Source organism: Lonchura striata, chromosome 24 (genome assembly GCF_046129695.1).
Source record: "Lonchura striata isolate bLonStr1 chromosome 24, bLonStr1.mat, whole genome shotgun sequence".
NCBI classification, from domain to species: Eukaryota; Metazoa; Chordata; class Aves; order Passeriformes; family Estrildidae; genus Lonchura; species Lonchura striata.
Window position 1 is genome coordinate 6,087,630 of NC_134626.1, and position 16,067 is coordinate 6,103,696.

Genomic DNA, 16,067 nt, shown 5'->3' on the forward strand with positions numbered 1-16,067 from the left:
ACACCTCCGTGCGTCCCCAGCCGCTCCTCAAATCGCCGGGCAGCCGGAGGTGAAGGAGGTGTCCCTCGGATCGGCAGCCGTTTTGCCGTGCTTGGCATCTGGCTTCCCAGTGCCAGAGATCACCTGGAGCAAGGTACAACGGAGGGGTGGGGGATGGCAGGGGATGTGGGGGCTGCTTGTGGGGGCTGACCCCCCTCTGCTGTGCCACAGCTGGAGGGAGAGCTGCCGGCAGGTGCCAGGGTGCAGGGGAATGTGCTGACGCTGCCGGCTGTGCGCCCCGAGGATGCCGGCGTCTACACCTGCGTGGCCGCCAACCACCGCGGCCAGCAGACAGCGTACTACGTGCTGAAGGTCCAGGGTGAGGACAGACAGAGGGAACAGATGGGTGGATGGGATGGGGGTGGTGTGCCCTGCTCCTCCTTACCCTCCCATCCCTGCAGAACACGTGGTCCCCTATTTTGGGCAGTCGCCCCGCTCCTTCCTCCCCCTGCCCACCATCAAGGACGCCTACAAGAGGTTTGAGATCCTCATCACCTTCCGACCTGATGCTGCTGATGGTGAGCCTGTGTGCCCCAAGTGTCTTTTGTGTCCCCCTTTGTGTCCCTTCCATCATTTCCTTCTCCCTTCCCTACCTTCATCCTCCCCTCCCTTCATGCTCCACTTGCCCTACTTTATTAATCTGAGACCTCCAGTTTATGGGGGATTTCTCCTCCATTCTGGGAGGATTTTGAGGTCCCCTAGGATGTGTCCCCCATCTCAGGATGGGGACCATCCCATCTGATCCTCTGACACCCCTCAGGCCTTCTCCTGTACAATGGGCAGCGGAAAAACAGCGGCGCCGACTTCATCTCCTTCGGGCTGGTGGGTGGACGCCCCGAATTTAGGTGAGACCTATGAGCGGGTGTATGGGAGAGGTGGGAGACGGGTGCCAGCACACACCCACACCCCTTGTACCTCCAAAAAATCAGGTTTGATGCTGGTTCGGGCATGGCCACCATCCGTCACCCCACAGCGCTGCGGCTGGGCGAGTACCACACGGTGCGGCTGCTCCGCAACCTCACCTGGGGCTCGCTGGGCCTCGACGGGCACCCCGCTGTGAACGGCACCTCCCAGGTAGCACCTTAGGGTGGGCTGTGGGGTGGGGCCAGGGCGCTGGAGCTGGTGCCCACCCTGGTGTTCCTGCAGGGGAAGTTCCAAGGGCTGGATCTGAACGAGGAGCTGTACCTGGGGGGGTACCCCGACATCGGCGCTGTGGCGAAGACGGGGCTCAGCCGGGGTTTCATGGGTGAGTGAGGGGTCTTGGGGGGCACCGGGGTGAGGGGACGTGGGCATCATGTGACAGTTCTGCCCATCTCCACCACCCCACAGGCTGCGTGCGCCAGCTCCGCATCCAAGGGGAAGAGGTGGCCTTTGGAGACATGGACCTGCAGGCACACGGTGTCACCAATTGTCCCACCTGCCAGGACCGGCCGTGCCAGGTGAGGATGGAAGGGAGGAGGTGATGCCCACCCATCCCTGCCCACTGCTGACACCCATGTCACCCCTCACCCAGAACGGTGGCGTGTGCCAGGACGACGAGACTGGCACCTACGTCTGCCGATGTCCCCACGGCTTCACTGGCAGCAACTGCGAGTACTCACAGGCTTTGCACTGTCACCCGGGTAGGTGACGCCACTCCCTCCATGGGGACATCATCCCATGTCCCTTCAGGATGGGTGCTCATGGCTTCTCACCCCACAGAGGCGTGTGGGCCTGATGCCACCTGCGTCAACAGGCCAGACGGGCAGGGCTACACCTGCCGCTGCCACTTGGGCAAGACTGGGGAGAGGTGCACCGAGGGTGAGCGACACAAGGGACACAGCTGGCACCATCCTGGGACATGGGCATGGGGTGGAGACCACCCAGGGAAATGGAGACATGGCTGGTGAAGTGGATGTAGGATTGGGGACCACTCCACGGAGATGGGGACATAGCTGGGACAGCCCTGGTGAAGTGGATGTAGGATTGGGGACCATTCCATGAAGATGGGGACATGGCTGGGACTGCCCTGGTGAAGTGGATGTAGGATTGGGGACCACTCCACAGAGATGGGGACGTGGCTGGGTACCGCCCTGGGGACACTGGCTAGAGATAAAGACCATCCTGGAAATATGGGCACCATGGGGATGGAGGCTGGTGTCCCATCCTGGGAATGTAGGTTGGGTCTCACCATGGGGTTGGACATTGGGCCTCACTGTGGGGTTGGAGGTTGGGGATGGAGGCTGGGGATGGATGATGGGTTCCCACCTTGGGGATGGATGGATGCATGGATGGATGGATGGATGCATGGATGGATGGATGGTTGTCCCACCTTGCGGATGAAGGCTGTGGATGGATGTTGCTCTGAAGATGGAGCTGGAGGTCCCACCCTGAGGTGGTGGGGTCCCGCACTGGGCACTGACTGGGATGTGCAGGTGAGGTGGTGAACGTGCCATCGTTCGATGAGGAGGGAGCCTTCGTCTCGTACCCGCCCCTCACCAACGTGCACCACGAGCTGCGGCTGGAGGTCGAGTTCCTGCCGCTGGCGCCCGACGGGCTCCTGCTCTTCAGTGCCGGCAAAGCTGCCCCTGTCGAGGACTACGTGGCCTTGGCCATGATCGGTGGCCACCTCGAGTTCCGCTACGAGCTGGGCTCAGGTGGGTGGCACAGGGCAGGGGGCACTGTGGACAGGTGGCACCAGGGACCGTGGGAGTAAGGGAGTGACACAGCATTACCAGGGTGCACTGCCATGAAAGGGGTCCCTCAGCCACAGTGGGGTCCCCAAATGTCACTGGGGTCCTTGGGAGTCACTCTTGTCCTCAAGCATCACCCAGGGCACATCTCAGGTCTGTGAGTCTCCCTAGTTGTCCCTCAGTGCCCTCCACAACACCACGCCCTGTCCCCACAGGCCCGGCAGTGCTGCGGAGCGCAGAGCCAGTGGCCCTGGGCCAGTGGCACTGGGTGACAGCGGAACGGGTTCACAAGGATGGGACACTGGTGGTGGACGATGCTGCCCCGGTGAAACGCTCCTCACCTGGCAAGAGCCAGGGGCTCAACCTGCGCAGCCCCCTGTACCTGGGGGGCACCGAGCCCCCCCTGCGGCCCCCCACCAACGCCTCCTTCCGCGGCTGCATCGGAGAGGTGAGACCCCCCTTGTGTCCCCTTGGAGGGCAGCTGACCCCCCTCAGGTGGGGAGGGGATTCCCCCGTACTGGGGACATGATCCTCTTGGTGGGGAGGGAGGTGACCCCACTGATGTCCCCTTGTTGGGGGGATGACCCCTCTTGGTGTCCCCTGGGGAAAATCACCCTGTTGATGGTGTCCCCTTGGCTGGGAGGGTTCCCTCACTGGGTTGGCTACACCTCGTCTTGGTGTCCCCTTGTTGATGTCCCTCACTGGGTTGGCTACACCTCGTCTTGGTGTCCCCTTGTTGATGTCCCTCACTGGGTTGGCTACACCTCGTCTTGGTGTCCCCTTGTTGATGTCCCTCATTGGAGAGGTGTCCCTCACTGGCGTCCCCTCGGCCTGTTGGTGTCCCGGTCGGGCAGTGACCCTGGTGGCGGGTGACAGTGGGCGGTGGCAGGTGACAGTGGGCAGTGGCAGGTGACAGCGGGCGGTGTCCCCACAGGTGTCCGTCAGCGGGAAGCGCCTGGAGCTGCGGGAGCGTTTCCTGCGCAGCCGGGGAGTGCGGCCCTGCGGCCACCGCGCCCCGTGCCGGCCCGGGACCCGCGGTGAGAGCGGGCACGGGGCTGGCATGGGGGCGTTTGCACACGTGTGTGCAGTGCGTGTGCTGCACGTGTGTGTGTGTGCAGTGCGTGTGCATTGCTGCGTGTGTGTGCTGCACATGTCTGTATGCGTGTGTGCATTGCTGCATGTGTGTGCTGCATGTGTGTGTATGTGTGTGTGTGCACTGCATGTGTGCTGCATGTGCATTCTCGCAGGTGTGCACCTGTGTATGTGTGTGCACTGTGTGTGCATTGTGTGTGTGTGCGCTATGCACACGCAGTTCACGCCTGTTCACTGCACACACCTGTGCCATGTCTGTGCACACAGTTCACACCTGTGCCATGTGCACACACACAGTTCATACCTGTGCTGTGCACACACCTGTGCCACGTGCACACACAGTTCACACCTGTGCCACGTGCACACACAGTTCACGCCTGTTCACTGCACACACCTGTGCCACGTGCACACAGTTCACACCTGTGCTACGTGCACACACAGTTCACGCCTGTTCACTGCACACACCTGTGCCATGTGCACACACAGTTCATGCCTGTTCACTGCACACACCTGTCTGTGCCCGTGCGTGCCGTGCACACTGACCCGTCACCCGCAGTGACCGTGTCCCGCTGTCCCCAGGCCCACGCTGCGAGGACGAGGAGGAGGAGGAGGCCGAGGGCTGTCACCCCTCCCAGCCCTGCCTGCACGGTGGCTCCTGTGTCCATGGCTCCTGCCGCTGCCCCCCCGGATACACCGGGGCCCGCTGCCAGCACCGTGAGGGGACAGCACAGGGACATGGGGGCACACCTTGGGGACACAGGGAGCACTGCCAGCACAGTGAGGGGGAACATGTGGAGGGGCAGGGGGGACACCTGGGGACACTTGAAGGCACAGAGGAAAACCTCAGGTCACTGGAAGACAAAGGAAAGACACTGGGACACGCAGGGACACAAGGACATGCACGCTTGGGGAATACTTGAAAATACCTGGGGACACTTTGGGACATGTGGGGACTTGGGGGAAACTGGGAACACGGGGAGACACTTGGGGACATGGGAGAAGGTCACTTAGGGACGCCTGGGAACACATGATGACATTTGAAGACACCTGGAGACATGGGGGGGACACCTGGGGATACCTGGAGACCCTTGGGGATTGACTGGGGATATGGGGGACACCTGGGGACACTGTTGAGGATATACACTTGGGGAATACTTGGAGATACCTGGAACAACTGGAGACACCCGGGGACATGGTGGGGGGACAGCTGGGGACACCAAGGGGATACATGTCCCCCCCTTTACCCCCTCTTCTCCCACAGGCTCAGCACTGGCAGAGCTGGAGCAGGACTGGCAGGAGGGCAGCGGGGGTGGCGGTGGGTCCCTGCACCCATTTCCCCCTTTTCCCCCCAAAATGCAGGAGGGGGTGGGGTCCCCTCCTCCCATCCCCCCCTGACACCCCATCTTCCCCCAGACGCCCCCGGGCAGTTCAGCGCCGCGTTCCAGGACGGATCCTACCTGGCCCTTCCTGGGCACCTCTTCCCTCGTGGGTGAGTGACACGGGACACCCCAAGCGGGTGCTGCACCCCACCCCCCTTTGCACCCCCCCGTTTTTGGGGTGCTGCACTCCCCCCAGGGCATCACCCCGTTTTTGGGTGCTGCCCCCCATCACCCCCTCCCCTGGCAGCCCCCCCGAGGCTCCCGAGACCATCGAGCTGGAGCTGCGGACGCGCAGCGCCCAGGGGCTGCTGCTGTGGCATGGCGCGGTGAGACGGGGCACAGGGGCACGGGGGGCACCGGCTGTGAGACCCCCTCGGGCTGGGGGTCCGGGTGCCCCCTGCTCACCCCCCGCTGCGCCCGCAGGAGCCCGGCGAGGGCGGCAAAGCCAAAGATTTCCTTGGTCTCGGGTTGAAGGATGGGCACCTGGTGTTCAGGTGAGGGGGGACCGGGGTCCCCTGGCGTGACGTGTGGCACCGGGGGTCCCCTGAGCCCACAAGGTGCCCCCTGAGGTGCCCTGCGGGCTGACACCGTGCCCCCCAACAGCTACCAGCTGGGCAGTGGCGAGGCCACCATCACCTCTGAAGACCCTGTCAACGACGGCGAGTGGCACCGGGTGACGGTGACAAGGTGGGCAGGGGTCTGGGCGTGGGGTGGGGTGGGGTGGGGTGGGGTGGGGTGGGCTGCAGGTGCTGACAGTGCCCCTCAGGGAGGGCCGGCGTGGGCAGCTCCAGGTGGATGGAGAGGAGCCGGTGAGTGGGGAATCACCCGGATCCAACGTCATGGCAAACACCGAGGGCAGCGTCTACGTGGGTACGGTGGGACCGGGGACACGGGGGGACACGGGGGGCACGGGCTGGGACACAAATGGACATGGGGTGGATGTGGGGTGGACGTGGAATGGACATGGGGTGGATGTGGGATAGACGGGATGAGGCATGGGGTGGCACAGGGGATGGATATAAGGTGGGACACGGGGTGGAACATGGGATGGGCACAGGGTGGGACATGGGATGGACATGGGGTGGGACACAGATATGGGGTGGGATATGGGACACAGAATGGGATGAGATGGACATGAGGAGGCACAGGGGATGGACATGGGGTGGGACACAGATACGAGGTGGGATATGGCATGGACACAGAATGGGACATGGGGTGGGACACAGACACGAGGTGGGATGTGGCACGGACACAGAATGGGACATGGGATGGACACAGAATGGGACATGGGGTGGGACACAGAATGGGACATGGGATGGACACAGAATGGGACATGGGGTGGGACACAGGATGGGACATGGGATGGACACAGAATGGGACATGGGGTGGCACAGGGGATGGACATGGGGTGGGACACACATACGAGGTGGGATATGGCATGGACACAGAATGGGACATGGGATGGACATGGGGTGGGACACGGGATGGGCATGGGATGACACCTGGGATAAGACACCAGGTGGAACATGAGATGGGACACGGGATGGGGCAGGGTGGAACAGAGGATGGGAGGCAGGGAGAGACTTGGGGTGGATGCAGGACGAGACACGGGGTGGGGACACTGGTGGGACAGAAGATGGAGGCGGGCAGGTGCCCAGGCCCGGCCCGGGTGGTGCCCCTGCCCAGTGCCCGCCCTGTGCCCACAGGCGGTGCCCCCGACCCCCGCGCCCTGACCGCTGGCAAGTTCAGCTCCGGCCTCTCGGGGTGCGTGCGGGGGCTGGCGCTGGAGTCCGCCGGGATCCCCCGACACCCCATCGACCTCCGGCACGGCGCGCTGGGGGGCTCCCCTGTGCCCCCCTGCCCCTCCTAACCCCCCTGAAACAGAGCTCGGGGGGAATTTGGCCAATTTTATTCTTTTCCAAAAAAAAGCCACCAAGAGGAAACGGTGCTTCGCTGCCCCGGGGTGACTCTGGGGGGGGGGCCGGGACCCTCAAAAATGTTTACACCCCCCTTCCACCGGCCCCCCGAAACTGTGCTGGGGCGGCCGGGCCGCCTGGGCGCCCCCCGGGGTGGCGGCGGGCTGGGGGCGCGAGGGACAATCGGGGTGCTGGCGGGGACCCCCCTGCGGGGACAGCTATTAAAGGAGAGACAACCAGCGTGGCTGCCGAGTTTGGGGGCACTGTGGGGGTACAGCAGCGGTGGGGTGGGGAGCAGGAGGGTTGGGATGTGGTGTGGGGATAGAGGGGGGCTTTGGTGTTGGGCTGCGGGCGGCGTGGCATGAGCCAGACGGTTTGGGGGGTCATGTGGGGGTAGAAGAGAGGGGGTACAGTGGGAAGATGTAGGGGGCACGGTGTGGGGCTGCAGGGGTGGAGGGGCCCGGGAGGTTATGGTAGGGAAGGGTTATGGTTTTGGGGTGTGGGGGGTGCAGTATAGGGGGGGATACGGTTTGGGGCTGTGGGAGTTCAGGGGGCCGGGATCTTATGGCGTGGGGGGGCTGTAGTACAGGGCTGCGGGGGAATGTCACAGGGGTGCTCGGGGGTCTGGTGGGGGTACCAGGCTGGGGGGCTCTGGGGTCTCTGAAGAGCTCTGGAGGGCTCTGGGGAGCTCTGGGGTCTCTGAAGAGCTCTGGAGGGCTCAGGGGGCTCTGGGGGCTTTGGGGGGCTCTGGGGGCTTTGGGGGGCTCTGGGGTCTCTGAAGAGCTCTGGAGGGCTCTGAGGAGCGCTGGGGGCTCTGAGGAGCTCGGGGGCCTCTGGGTTCTCTGGGGGGCTCTGGGGCCTGGGGGGGGCTCTGGGGGCCTCTGGGGGCTCTGGGTAATTCTGGAGGGCTCTGGGGGCTTTGGGGGGCTCGGGGGTCTCTGGGGGCGCGGTGGGGAGGGTGGAGGGGGCGATGGGACCCAGCCCACCGTCCGCTCAGGCCACGCCCACACCACATTAGCCACGCCCACATGGGTCGAAAGCCCCGCCCCGTGCGCACAGGCCACACCTCCAGAGTTCAAACAAGCCACGCCCCTTGTGCCCCAAGCCACGCCCCCTGCGCGCTCAAGCCCCGCCCCTGGCGGGCACGAGCCCGTACCTGGCGCTCCCAAGCCCCGCCCCTTTGGCGGAAGCCCCGCCCCAGCCCCGCGCGTCGCGCCCCGATAACGTCAGCGCCTCGCGCCGTCACCGCGTCGCGCTGGTGGCGTCACCGGCCCTGACGGCGGCGGGAGGGGCCGGGCGGGATCGAGACCGGGCCGGGACCGGGACCGGGACCGGGGCAGGACCGGGCCGGGGCAGCCGCAGGGCAGCCCCAGGGCGCGGCGGGAGCGATGGCGCCGCGGCTGCAGCTGGAGAAGGCGGCGTGGCGCTGGACCGAGACGGTGCCGCCCGAGGCGGTGGCGCAGGAGCACATCGAGGCGGCCTATCGCGTCCGGCTGGAGCCCTGCCAGCGCGGCGCCTGCCGGTACCGCGGGGCCGGGCACCGACCCCCTCCGACCCCCGTGCTCCCTCCCGCCGTGAGGCGCGGGGCGCTCCCCGCCCCTCCCGAGGTCCCGCGGGGTCGGTGGAGCCTCCCCCGTGCTCCCTTCCCCGGGGCTGGGCCCTCAGCACCGTGTCCTTGTGCGGCTCCCCACACTCAGGGGGCTCCCTCGGGTGCTGGGGAGCCTCTGTCCCTCTCTGCTCAGACACAGGGGAGCGACCCTCCCCGGGCTGCGGGGAACCCCTCTCGTTCTCTGGCTGCCCTGATGTTGGGGAGCTCTCCTGGGGTTGTGGGAGACGCTTCTGGCTCACCAGATGCAGGGCACCACCCTCGTGTTGTGGGGAACGCGTTGTTGCTGGGCTCTTCAGATATGGGAGAGCCCCTCTCCTTGCTTGTCCCTCCCCATTTTTAGGATAGCCCCGGGGTTGTAGGGAACCCTTCTCTCTGCCTGGCTTCTCAGGTGTAAGGAGCTAGTCCTGCCCCAGGGCTGTAGGCACCCCTCTCTCTGCCTGGCTCCCCATTTATAGGGGATCCCTGTGGGCTGAAGAGAACCCATCCCTGCCTGGATGTACGGCACTCACCCTGCCTGGCTTCCCAGATAGAGGAGATCCCCTTGGTCCCATACTTGCCCCTGGATTTCCATTTTTTACCCAAAAACCCCTCTAGCTCTCCACCTCCTTCCTCACCCACGCCCACTGATTTTTGGTGGGGGGGTGCTGTGTGCTCCACGTCTCATCCCATCCAACATTTCGTGCTTCCCCATACCCCTCACTGTCACCCCCCGCCAGCCCCCGGGGGACATGGGGGTGACAGCTGGGCTCTGGCTCCCCAGGAGGAACTGCCGGGGGAACCCCAACTGCCTGGTGGGCATTGGGGAGCACGCGTGGCTGGGCGAGATCGACGAGAACAGCTTCCACAACATCGACGACCCCAACTGCGAGCGCCGCAAGAAGGTACCCCCAACCCCCCAGGGGACAGGGCCACGCTGGGGGGACCAGGGCAGGTGACTTTAGCTGGCCCTTCCTCTGCCCCCCCAGAACGCCTTCGTGGGCCTGACGAACCTCGGCGCCACGTGCTACGTCAACACCTTCCTGCAGATGTGGTTCCTGAACCTGGAGCTGCGGCAGGCGCTCTACCTGTGCCCCAGCGCCTGCGGGGACGGCGTTCCCAAGGACGCAGGTGCGTGGCACGCGGGGGTTTGTTCCCTTCCCTCAAACCCCACCTTGGGGTTAGGTTTGTCAGGAAGGATCAGTGGGGGAAGCTCCAGCCGCGCGCGCCGTCGGAGCCATCGTCTGGATTTTGGGGATGAACCGACCTCAGTCCAGGTGATGTCTTAGATCAGAGTGGTCTGAGCTGAAAATAATGATCTGCTTGTAGCCCAGTGGTGGTACTGGTCAGGGCTGGTCTGTGCTGTTGCAGAGCTGCACTTATCCCGTGGCAGGGCTGAAATTTGGGGCCCAGATTAAGGCTCCCTGTTTTTTTCTGCTCTTGGGTGCTTTCCCCAGGGAGGCTCTGGGTCGGCGCAGCCACCTCAGCTCTGCTGCTGTTTCACGGTGGTTGTAAATTATGTTTCACCTTCTGGGATAAATAAGAAGCTGGTTTTTGGAGTAGTTGGTGCATGCTGTGTAAACCCTTCACTCACAGCTGGTGCTGGGCACTGCAGGATGGAATTCCTAAGGTTGGAAAACTCCTCCAAGATTAACAGTCCAACCATTCCCTCAGCACTGCCAAGCCCACCATTAACCCACCTACCCAGCTTCCACATCCAGACAGTTTTTGACAGACACCACTTCCAGGGATGGGGACTCCACCACTGCCCTGAGCAGCCTGTTCCAGTGCCTGACCACCCTTTCCATGGAGGAATTTTCCCTGATATCCTACCTAGACCTCTCCTGGTGCAACTCAAGGTCATTTCCTCTCATCCTGTCCCTTGTTCCCTGGGAGCAGAGCCTGTCCCCACCCTCCTTATTGAAATTTACAGAGTGTAAATATTTACAGTTGGACTTGACCCTAAGGGTTTTTCCCAACCTGAATTATTCTCTATTTGGCTTGTGCTGGGATGTGCTCTCATCACCTACACGTTCCACTTCAGTTTTCCTGACAACTCAAACTACCTTCCAAGCCCATCACTTCTAGTGGTCGTGAAACACTCGGAGCGATCCCTTCTCGCCCTGAATTCCTGCTGTGCCTTGTGTTTTTCCCAGACTATGAGCCCCAGACCATCTGTGAGCACCTGCAGTACCTGTTTGCTCTGCTGCAGAACAGCAAGCGGCGCTACATCGACCCCTCGGGCTTTGTCAAGGCGCTGGGGCTGGACACGGGGCAGCAGCAGGTGTGTGGGAGGGGATTCCTGGCACCTCCACGAGTTGGGAATCACCCTTAGGTGCTCACTGGGCAGCTCCCAGCTGGGTCTGGCTTCTGGCTGCAAACCTGATGGGGGAGGTGGGGCTGCAGGCCCCTGCCAGAGTGCAGGGGGGAAACAGGAGGGGACCAGGAGTGATGGGATGAGGCCAGGGAGATGAGGAGTCCAAGGAGTGATGTGGTGGGGACAGGGAGGTCAGGAGGAGAGCAGGCAGCAATGGGATGGAGAGAGGGAGATCAGGAGGATCCCCAGGAGGAATGGGATGAGGATAGGGAGATAGGAGGAACCCAGGGAATGATGGGATGGGGTTAAGGATCAATGGAATGAGGCCAAGGAGATCAGGGGGAGTACAGGGAGTGAGAACATAGAGTGTTGGGATGGGGCCAGGGAGATGGAGAAGAGCCCAGGGAGTGATGGGATCAGGACATGGAACAATGGGATGATTATGCAGAGATAAGGAAGAGCCCAGGGGCAGTGGGATCAGGAGGAGTCCAAGGAGTGATGGGATCAGGACATGAAACAATGGGATAAGTACAGGGATACAAGGAGGAGCCCAGGGGGCAATGGAATGAGGCTAGGAAGTGCATGCAGTGAGGCTAGATGAGTGCCAAGGGAGTGGTGGGATGAAGCCCAGGAGCTGTGGGATGGGGCCAGGTGGGAGCCAGAGCTGCAGTGAGGGTCCTGCAGGTGTTCTGTGGGCTGCTCCTCCCCGGGGGGTTGGGTGCTGAGAGGGCCCTCCCAAGGGCGAGGAGCTCCTCAGGGGGAGGTGGATCACCAGGAGCCAGCCAGGGCTGCACGTGGGAGGTGAATGCTGCAGGGCTCTGTGGGGCTGCAGCTGGAGAGAGCTTGGGAGAGGGGCAGGGCTTGGAAATCCACTTGGAGAGGTAATGGGAGGTTTTGGAGCAAGAGCAGAGCACTGGCAGTGTTTCCTTGGGAGGGTCAGGAGAGGAAGGAAGCTGACCAGGGACACCAAAGGGCAGCTGAGAGAGGCCAAAACCTGTTTGTTTTTGGAAGAGGAGAACCAGGGCGGGAGAGAAAGGCCCCGAGCTGGGTGTGGGGAAGCTCTGGAGCGTCGCCGGGATCACCCATAGGGCAGCTTCTCATTTTTGGGGTGTTTTTATTTCTCTTCTCACCTCTGATCTGAGCAGGGACAGCTGCAAAAAGGAGGATCAAGGGGCTCGAAAGCTCCACGGGAGGGTTTTTATCCCTTCCAGAATCCTGGGAGGAGCAGGGCAGAAGTCAAAGCCCTGGCAGGGAGCCAGGGCAGCTCCTGCTGTGCTCCCACACCGAGGGCCTCATGCTCCTTTTAGCCAAATTCCTCTGTTTCCCTTAGTTCTCCTGCCTGGTCTTTATTTTCCATGCTGTGCACGGAGCCTCGGCACAGCCTGTGTAGAGGGCTTGGGGTAATTAGCAGTGAATTAGTGACAGGGTTGGGATTGTGCTGTGGTGGATTGTTAATGAACTTGGTTTTCTCTTTCAGGATGCCCAGGAGTTTTCCAAGCTGTTCATGTCCCTGCTGGAAGATACTTTGTCCAAACAGAAAAACCCAGATGTCCGGAATATTGTGCAAAAGCAGTTCTGTGGAGAGTATGCCTATGTCACAGTGTAAGTAATCATTTTGGGAAGACCCTTTCTGTAAATATTTAAATTTTTAGAAGGATTTAGGAGGGGAAGATCCCTCCTAAGAACCAGAGTAGGCAGTTAAGCTGCAGCAGAAACACTTTCTGAGAAATATTTACGTTTTTCTTTCCTGTTCCTGTGTGTATGGTGTTGCTGTGACAGTTCTCCAGCTGCTTTTACTCCTTTAATGAGAATTTACCAACTAAATCTGCAGTGAGTTAATGGAGTGGCAGGTCCTCCAGCCAGAAAACAGCATCCTGGGTGTTGTATTTTCATTCCTGTGTTCTCAGAGCTGTGAATTTCACCTTAAAAATAATATAAAATGGTACATGCAAGTTGTGACAGGTCCTGGTAGGTGCTCTGAAGCTGTTTAAACCTTCTCCTGGAGTTTTTATGGTGTGGTGGTGTGAATCTCCTTAGCCCTGACTTCACTTTTTCTCCTGGTTTTATTCAAGGAATATTTTACTAAAGACTTGGGAGCCCTGATGCATGAGCTCTGACCTGTCCTCAGATATATTTTTGTCTTCTTTCCCATCCCAGCTGCAACCAGTGTGGCAGAGAATCTAAACTGGTGTCTAAATTTTACGAGCTGGAGTTAAACATCCAAGGACACAAGCAGTTGACAGACTGTATAACAGAATTCCTCAAGGTATGAGCTTGTTGTAGTTGGAGTCCTGCTATTTTTAGCAAGGAATTTCAGTTCCTTCCTCCAATTCACAGCCCTCAAGGTCGGTGTCGGAGTGAAGCCACTGACTTGGCTCAGGGAGATGCATCCAAGTGAAAATGTTGTTTTCTGCAGACCCAAAAATGAGGATTGAGACATGGAGCAAGGAATAGCTCCATGATATCACATGCTCCTGTTACAGCTTTAAAAAGCACTTGAAAGTTGCATTTTTAGCTAAAATACTTTGCCAGGAAAGTTAGGGAAAAGTCTCTGCCTGCTTTGTCACGGATAGCACTGGGAGAATGGCTGCTTTCCTTGTTTTCTGTGTCAGTGCTCATCTGCATAGCAACAGGAGACATTCCCTGCTGAAAAATCTGCTCTCAGAAGTACCAGGGAGTGCCGGGAATAGCTGCAGGAACAGCTGCAAGTGCCCTCAATTCAGCTTGAAAATTTGTCTGGATCTGAAGTTCAGCTCTGGCACTCTAAGCTGTGGATTCCACTCAGACTAGGACAGAACTGAACTGAACTGAACCTCTTCCCTGAGCTCCTTGCTTGCTGGTGCACTCAGCAAACCAGTTGCTCTGCCTGGAAAGTCTGCTATGAAAAAAACTGGTTTGGGTGCACAGATTAAATTCCTGAATTGGAGTATTTGACATTTGTCTGCTCCTCCTTCACACAAAACAGCCCTGTGACGTTTTTCAGGGGGGTTGGAATTTTCCTCTGGCCTAACCCTACCCTTGGATCTGCTTAGGCAGTGAGTGACTCCTGCAGGGTGATTTTGGGTGGCTGAGCAGAGGGTTATAATTTCCAGGCTAAAATGTGGCTTTACATTAACTGGATCCAGATTTAATTATTTTCTTTGGTATAAACCAACTCAGTCAAGCAAGGAGCAAGAGTAAGAGACCTGAGAACTTGGAATGGGGTTTGATTCAGTCTAAAATTTGCCTTGAAGTGAGAGCAGCCTGCTATGACTATGCTGTAAAGTTCAGTGATTAGTGTGTCTTTAGCTCAGAAAAATTTGGGAAGCAGCTGAGAAGAGACTTAAATAGTTAAAATAACTTTGGTGCTTCTCATTCTCCAGCTGTTAAGTAGCTCAATTGACTTTTCAGTGCTGTTCTCAAGACCTTTCCCTCTGCCTCTCCACATTCAGGAGGAAAAATTAGAAGGAGACAATCGTTATTTTTGTGAGACTTGTCAGAGCAAGCAAAATGCCACGAGGAAGATCCGGCTGCTCAGCCTGCCCTGCACCCTCAACCTGCAGCTCATGCGCTTTGTGTTTGACAGGTGAGTGGGAACACCTGGAAGCTGTTGGGGAAATCACTACCCTCCTCTTCCTGCTCTAATTTCAGGTGTCTGAGCCTCTTGAGGGGTGCTCAGGGGAGTTTAAGGGAGGTGTTTTGGGATGGGAGTTGTTGTTGCTGTGCCCTGAGCCACAGCTTTGCCTCCACACAGACAAACTGGGCACAAGAAGAAGCTGAACACCTACATTGGCTTCTCAGAGCTGTTGGACATGGAGCCTTTCATGGAGCAAAAAAGTGAGTTTGGGGCAGTTTTTTGTTACCTTTGACCACTGCTTCTTGGCAGATCTCCTCTGTAATTCTGTTTAGGAGGAAATCCCTCCCTGTGAGGGTGATGATGCAGGCACAGGCTGTCCAGAGAAGCAGGAGAGCTGTGGCTGCCCCTGGATCCCTGAAAGTGTCCAAGGCCAGGTTGGAAGGGGCTTGGAGCAGCTTGGGATGGTGGAAAACGTACCTGCCCCTGGCAGAGAGGTGAAGCAAGATGGGCTTGGAGATCCCTTCCAACCCAAACCATTCTGGGATTCAGTGATTCCTCTGAATCATCTTTTTGATTTAAAATTCTGTCCAGAGTTGTTTGAAGCCCATACTTTAGGCAACATCCTTGCTATGAAGCCACAACCCTTTTAGTGATGTCCTGAAGCGCTGTGAGTTCAAGCGCAGGCTTTGGTTCCTGGTGAAAACACGAGGTTTTAGGACAGGAAGGATGAGTGCTGTTGGCTGCAGAGCTGCATTCAGAGCTGTGTGTAAGTGCTGCTTGCCTTGCAGACGGTGTGTACGTGTATGAGCTGAGTGCTGTGCTCATACACCGTGGAGTAAGTGCCTACTCCGGGCACTACATCGCCCACGTGAAGGACCCACAGACGGGCGAGTGGTACAAGTTCAACGACGAAGACATCGAGAAGATGGAGGGGAAGAAACTGCAGCTGGGAATTGAGGAAGATCTAGGTAAAACCTTTCAGTTGTGAGTGCCCTTTTAAAATATTTCTACCACAACCACTGGCATCCCCAGATGCAGCCTCGTGCTCCTCCCTAGAACGGGCTGTCATGGCTCAGAGGAAGGTGGGAAACAGCAATCCCCGGTGATTGCAGCCAGATTTGCTTCTTTTCAGCCCCGTGTGAGTGTTTACGCCTCATGATCAGCTACTCTAGTGTTTCTCTGGCTGCCACATGGCAGATAAGACGCTGATAACACGGGCAGAGGGTTCCTATCAGGGAGCAACAGGCGGGCGCCACTTCCTTGGAACAGATAAGGAGAATGCTTTCAGTTTCCTTAACACATTATGGTTCTATTTCCACTGAGGTGTTTTACTTGGAGGCAGTAAAAAAGATTTTGATCCAAATAACAACTTGGAAGCTTAAACTGCCTTTTCACTCTGAGCTTTTTCTTTGGTGCTTTTGTGTTTTCCTGGCTCGTCACGTGCTGCCAATATCACTGTGTTTCTGGACTGGATTTCTTGGAGATTTCTTGGAAAGCTTGGGCTGAGGCTG

General features: G+C 59.3%; 2 protein-coding genes across 3 annotated transcripts in view; both read left to right on the forward strand.

The window, feature by feature from the left end:
- HSPG2 (heparan sulfate proteoglycan 2) overlaps positions 1-7,337 on the forward strand; it is a 44,123-nt gene extending 36,786 nt beyond the window's left edge. The window contains exons 75-94 of the mRNA XM_077788175.1: positions 21-133; positions 211-358; positions 441-557; positions 800-884; positions 969-1,113; positions 1,186-1,285; positions 1,369-1,478; positions 1,553-1,661; positions 1,741-1,839; positions 2,454-2,675; positions 2,927-3,159; positions 3,646-3,748; positions 4,383-4,517; positions 5,065-5,118; positions 5,217-5,292; positions 5,430-5,508; positions 5,606-5,676; positions 5,786-5,869; positions 5,949-6,052; positions 6,889-7,337. Coding sequence (XP_077644301.1) covers positions 21-133; positions 211-358; positions 441-557; positions 800-884; positions 969-1,113; positions 1,186-1,285; positions 1,369-1,478; positions 1,553-1,661; positions 1,741-1,839; positions 2,454-2,675; positions 2,927-3,159; positions 3,646-3,748; positions 4,383-4,517; positions 5,065-5,118; positions 5,217-5,292; positions 5,430-5,508; positions 5,606-5,676; positions 5,786-5,869; positions 5,949-6,052; positions 6,889-7,052 — 2,351 coding nt within the window. The 3' untranslated portion in view covers positions 7,053-7,337. The remainder of the gene's footprint in view (positions 1-20; positions 134-210; positions 359-440; positions 558-799; positions 885-968; positions 1,114-1,185; positions 1,286-1,368; positions 1,479-1,552; positions 1,662-1,740; positions 1,840-2,453; positions 2,676-2,926; positions 3,160-3,645; positions 3,749-4,382; positions 4,518-5,064; positions 5,119-5,216; positions 5,293-5,429; positions 5,509-5,605; positions 5,677-5,785; positions 5,870-5,948; positions 6,053-6,888) is intronic.
- Positions 7,338-8,363: 1,026 nt separating this feature from the next.
- Positions 8,364-16,067, forward strand: part of USP48 (ubiquitin specific peptidase 48) — a 31,135-nt gene continuing 23,431 nt past the window's right edge. The window contains exons 1-9 of one of the 2 annotated variants that reach the window (XM_021537874.2): positions 8,364-8,620; positions 9,468-9,588; positions 9,673-9,814; positions 10,840-10,967; positions 12,478-12,602; positions 13,158-13,266; positions 14,432-14,565; positions 14,734-14,816; positions 15,345-15,524. In XM_021537874.2, the coding sequence (XP_021393549.1) occupies positions 8,487-8,620; positions 9,468-9,588; positions 9,673-9,814; positions 10,840-10,967; positions 12,478-12,602; positions 13,158-13,266; positions 14,432-14,565; positions 14,734-14,816; positions 15,345-15,524 (1,156 nt within the window). In that variant the 5' untranslated portion in view covers positions 8,364-8,486. Of the gene's footprint in view, positions 8,621-9,467; positions 9,589-9,672; positions 9,815-10,839; positions 10,968-12,200; positions 12,401-12,477; positions 12,603-13,157; positions 13,267-14,431; positions 14,566-14,733; positions 14,817-15,344; positions 15,525-16,067 lie in introns of those variants that run through there. The other variant, XM_021537876.2, reaches the window with a different exon arrangement.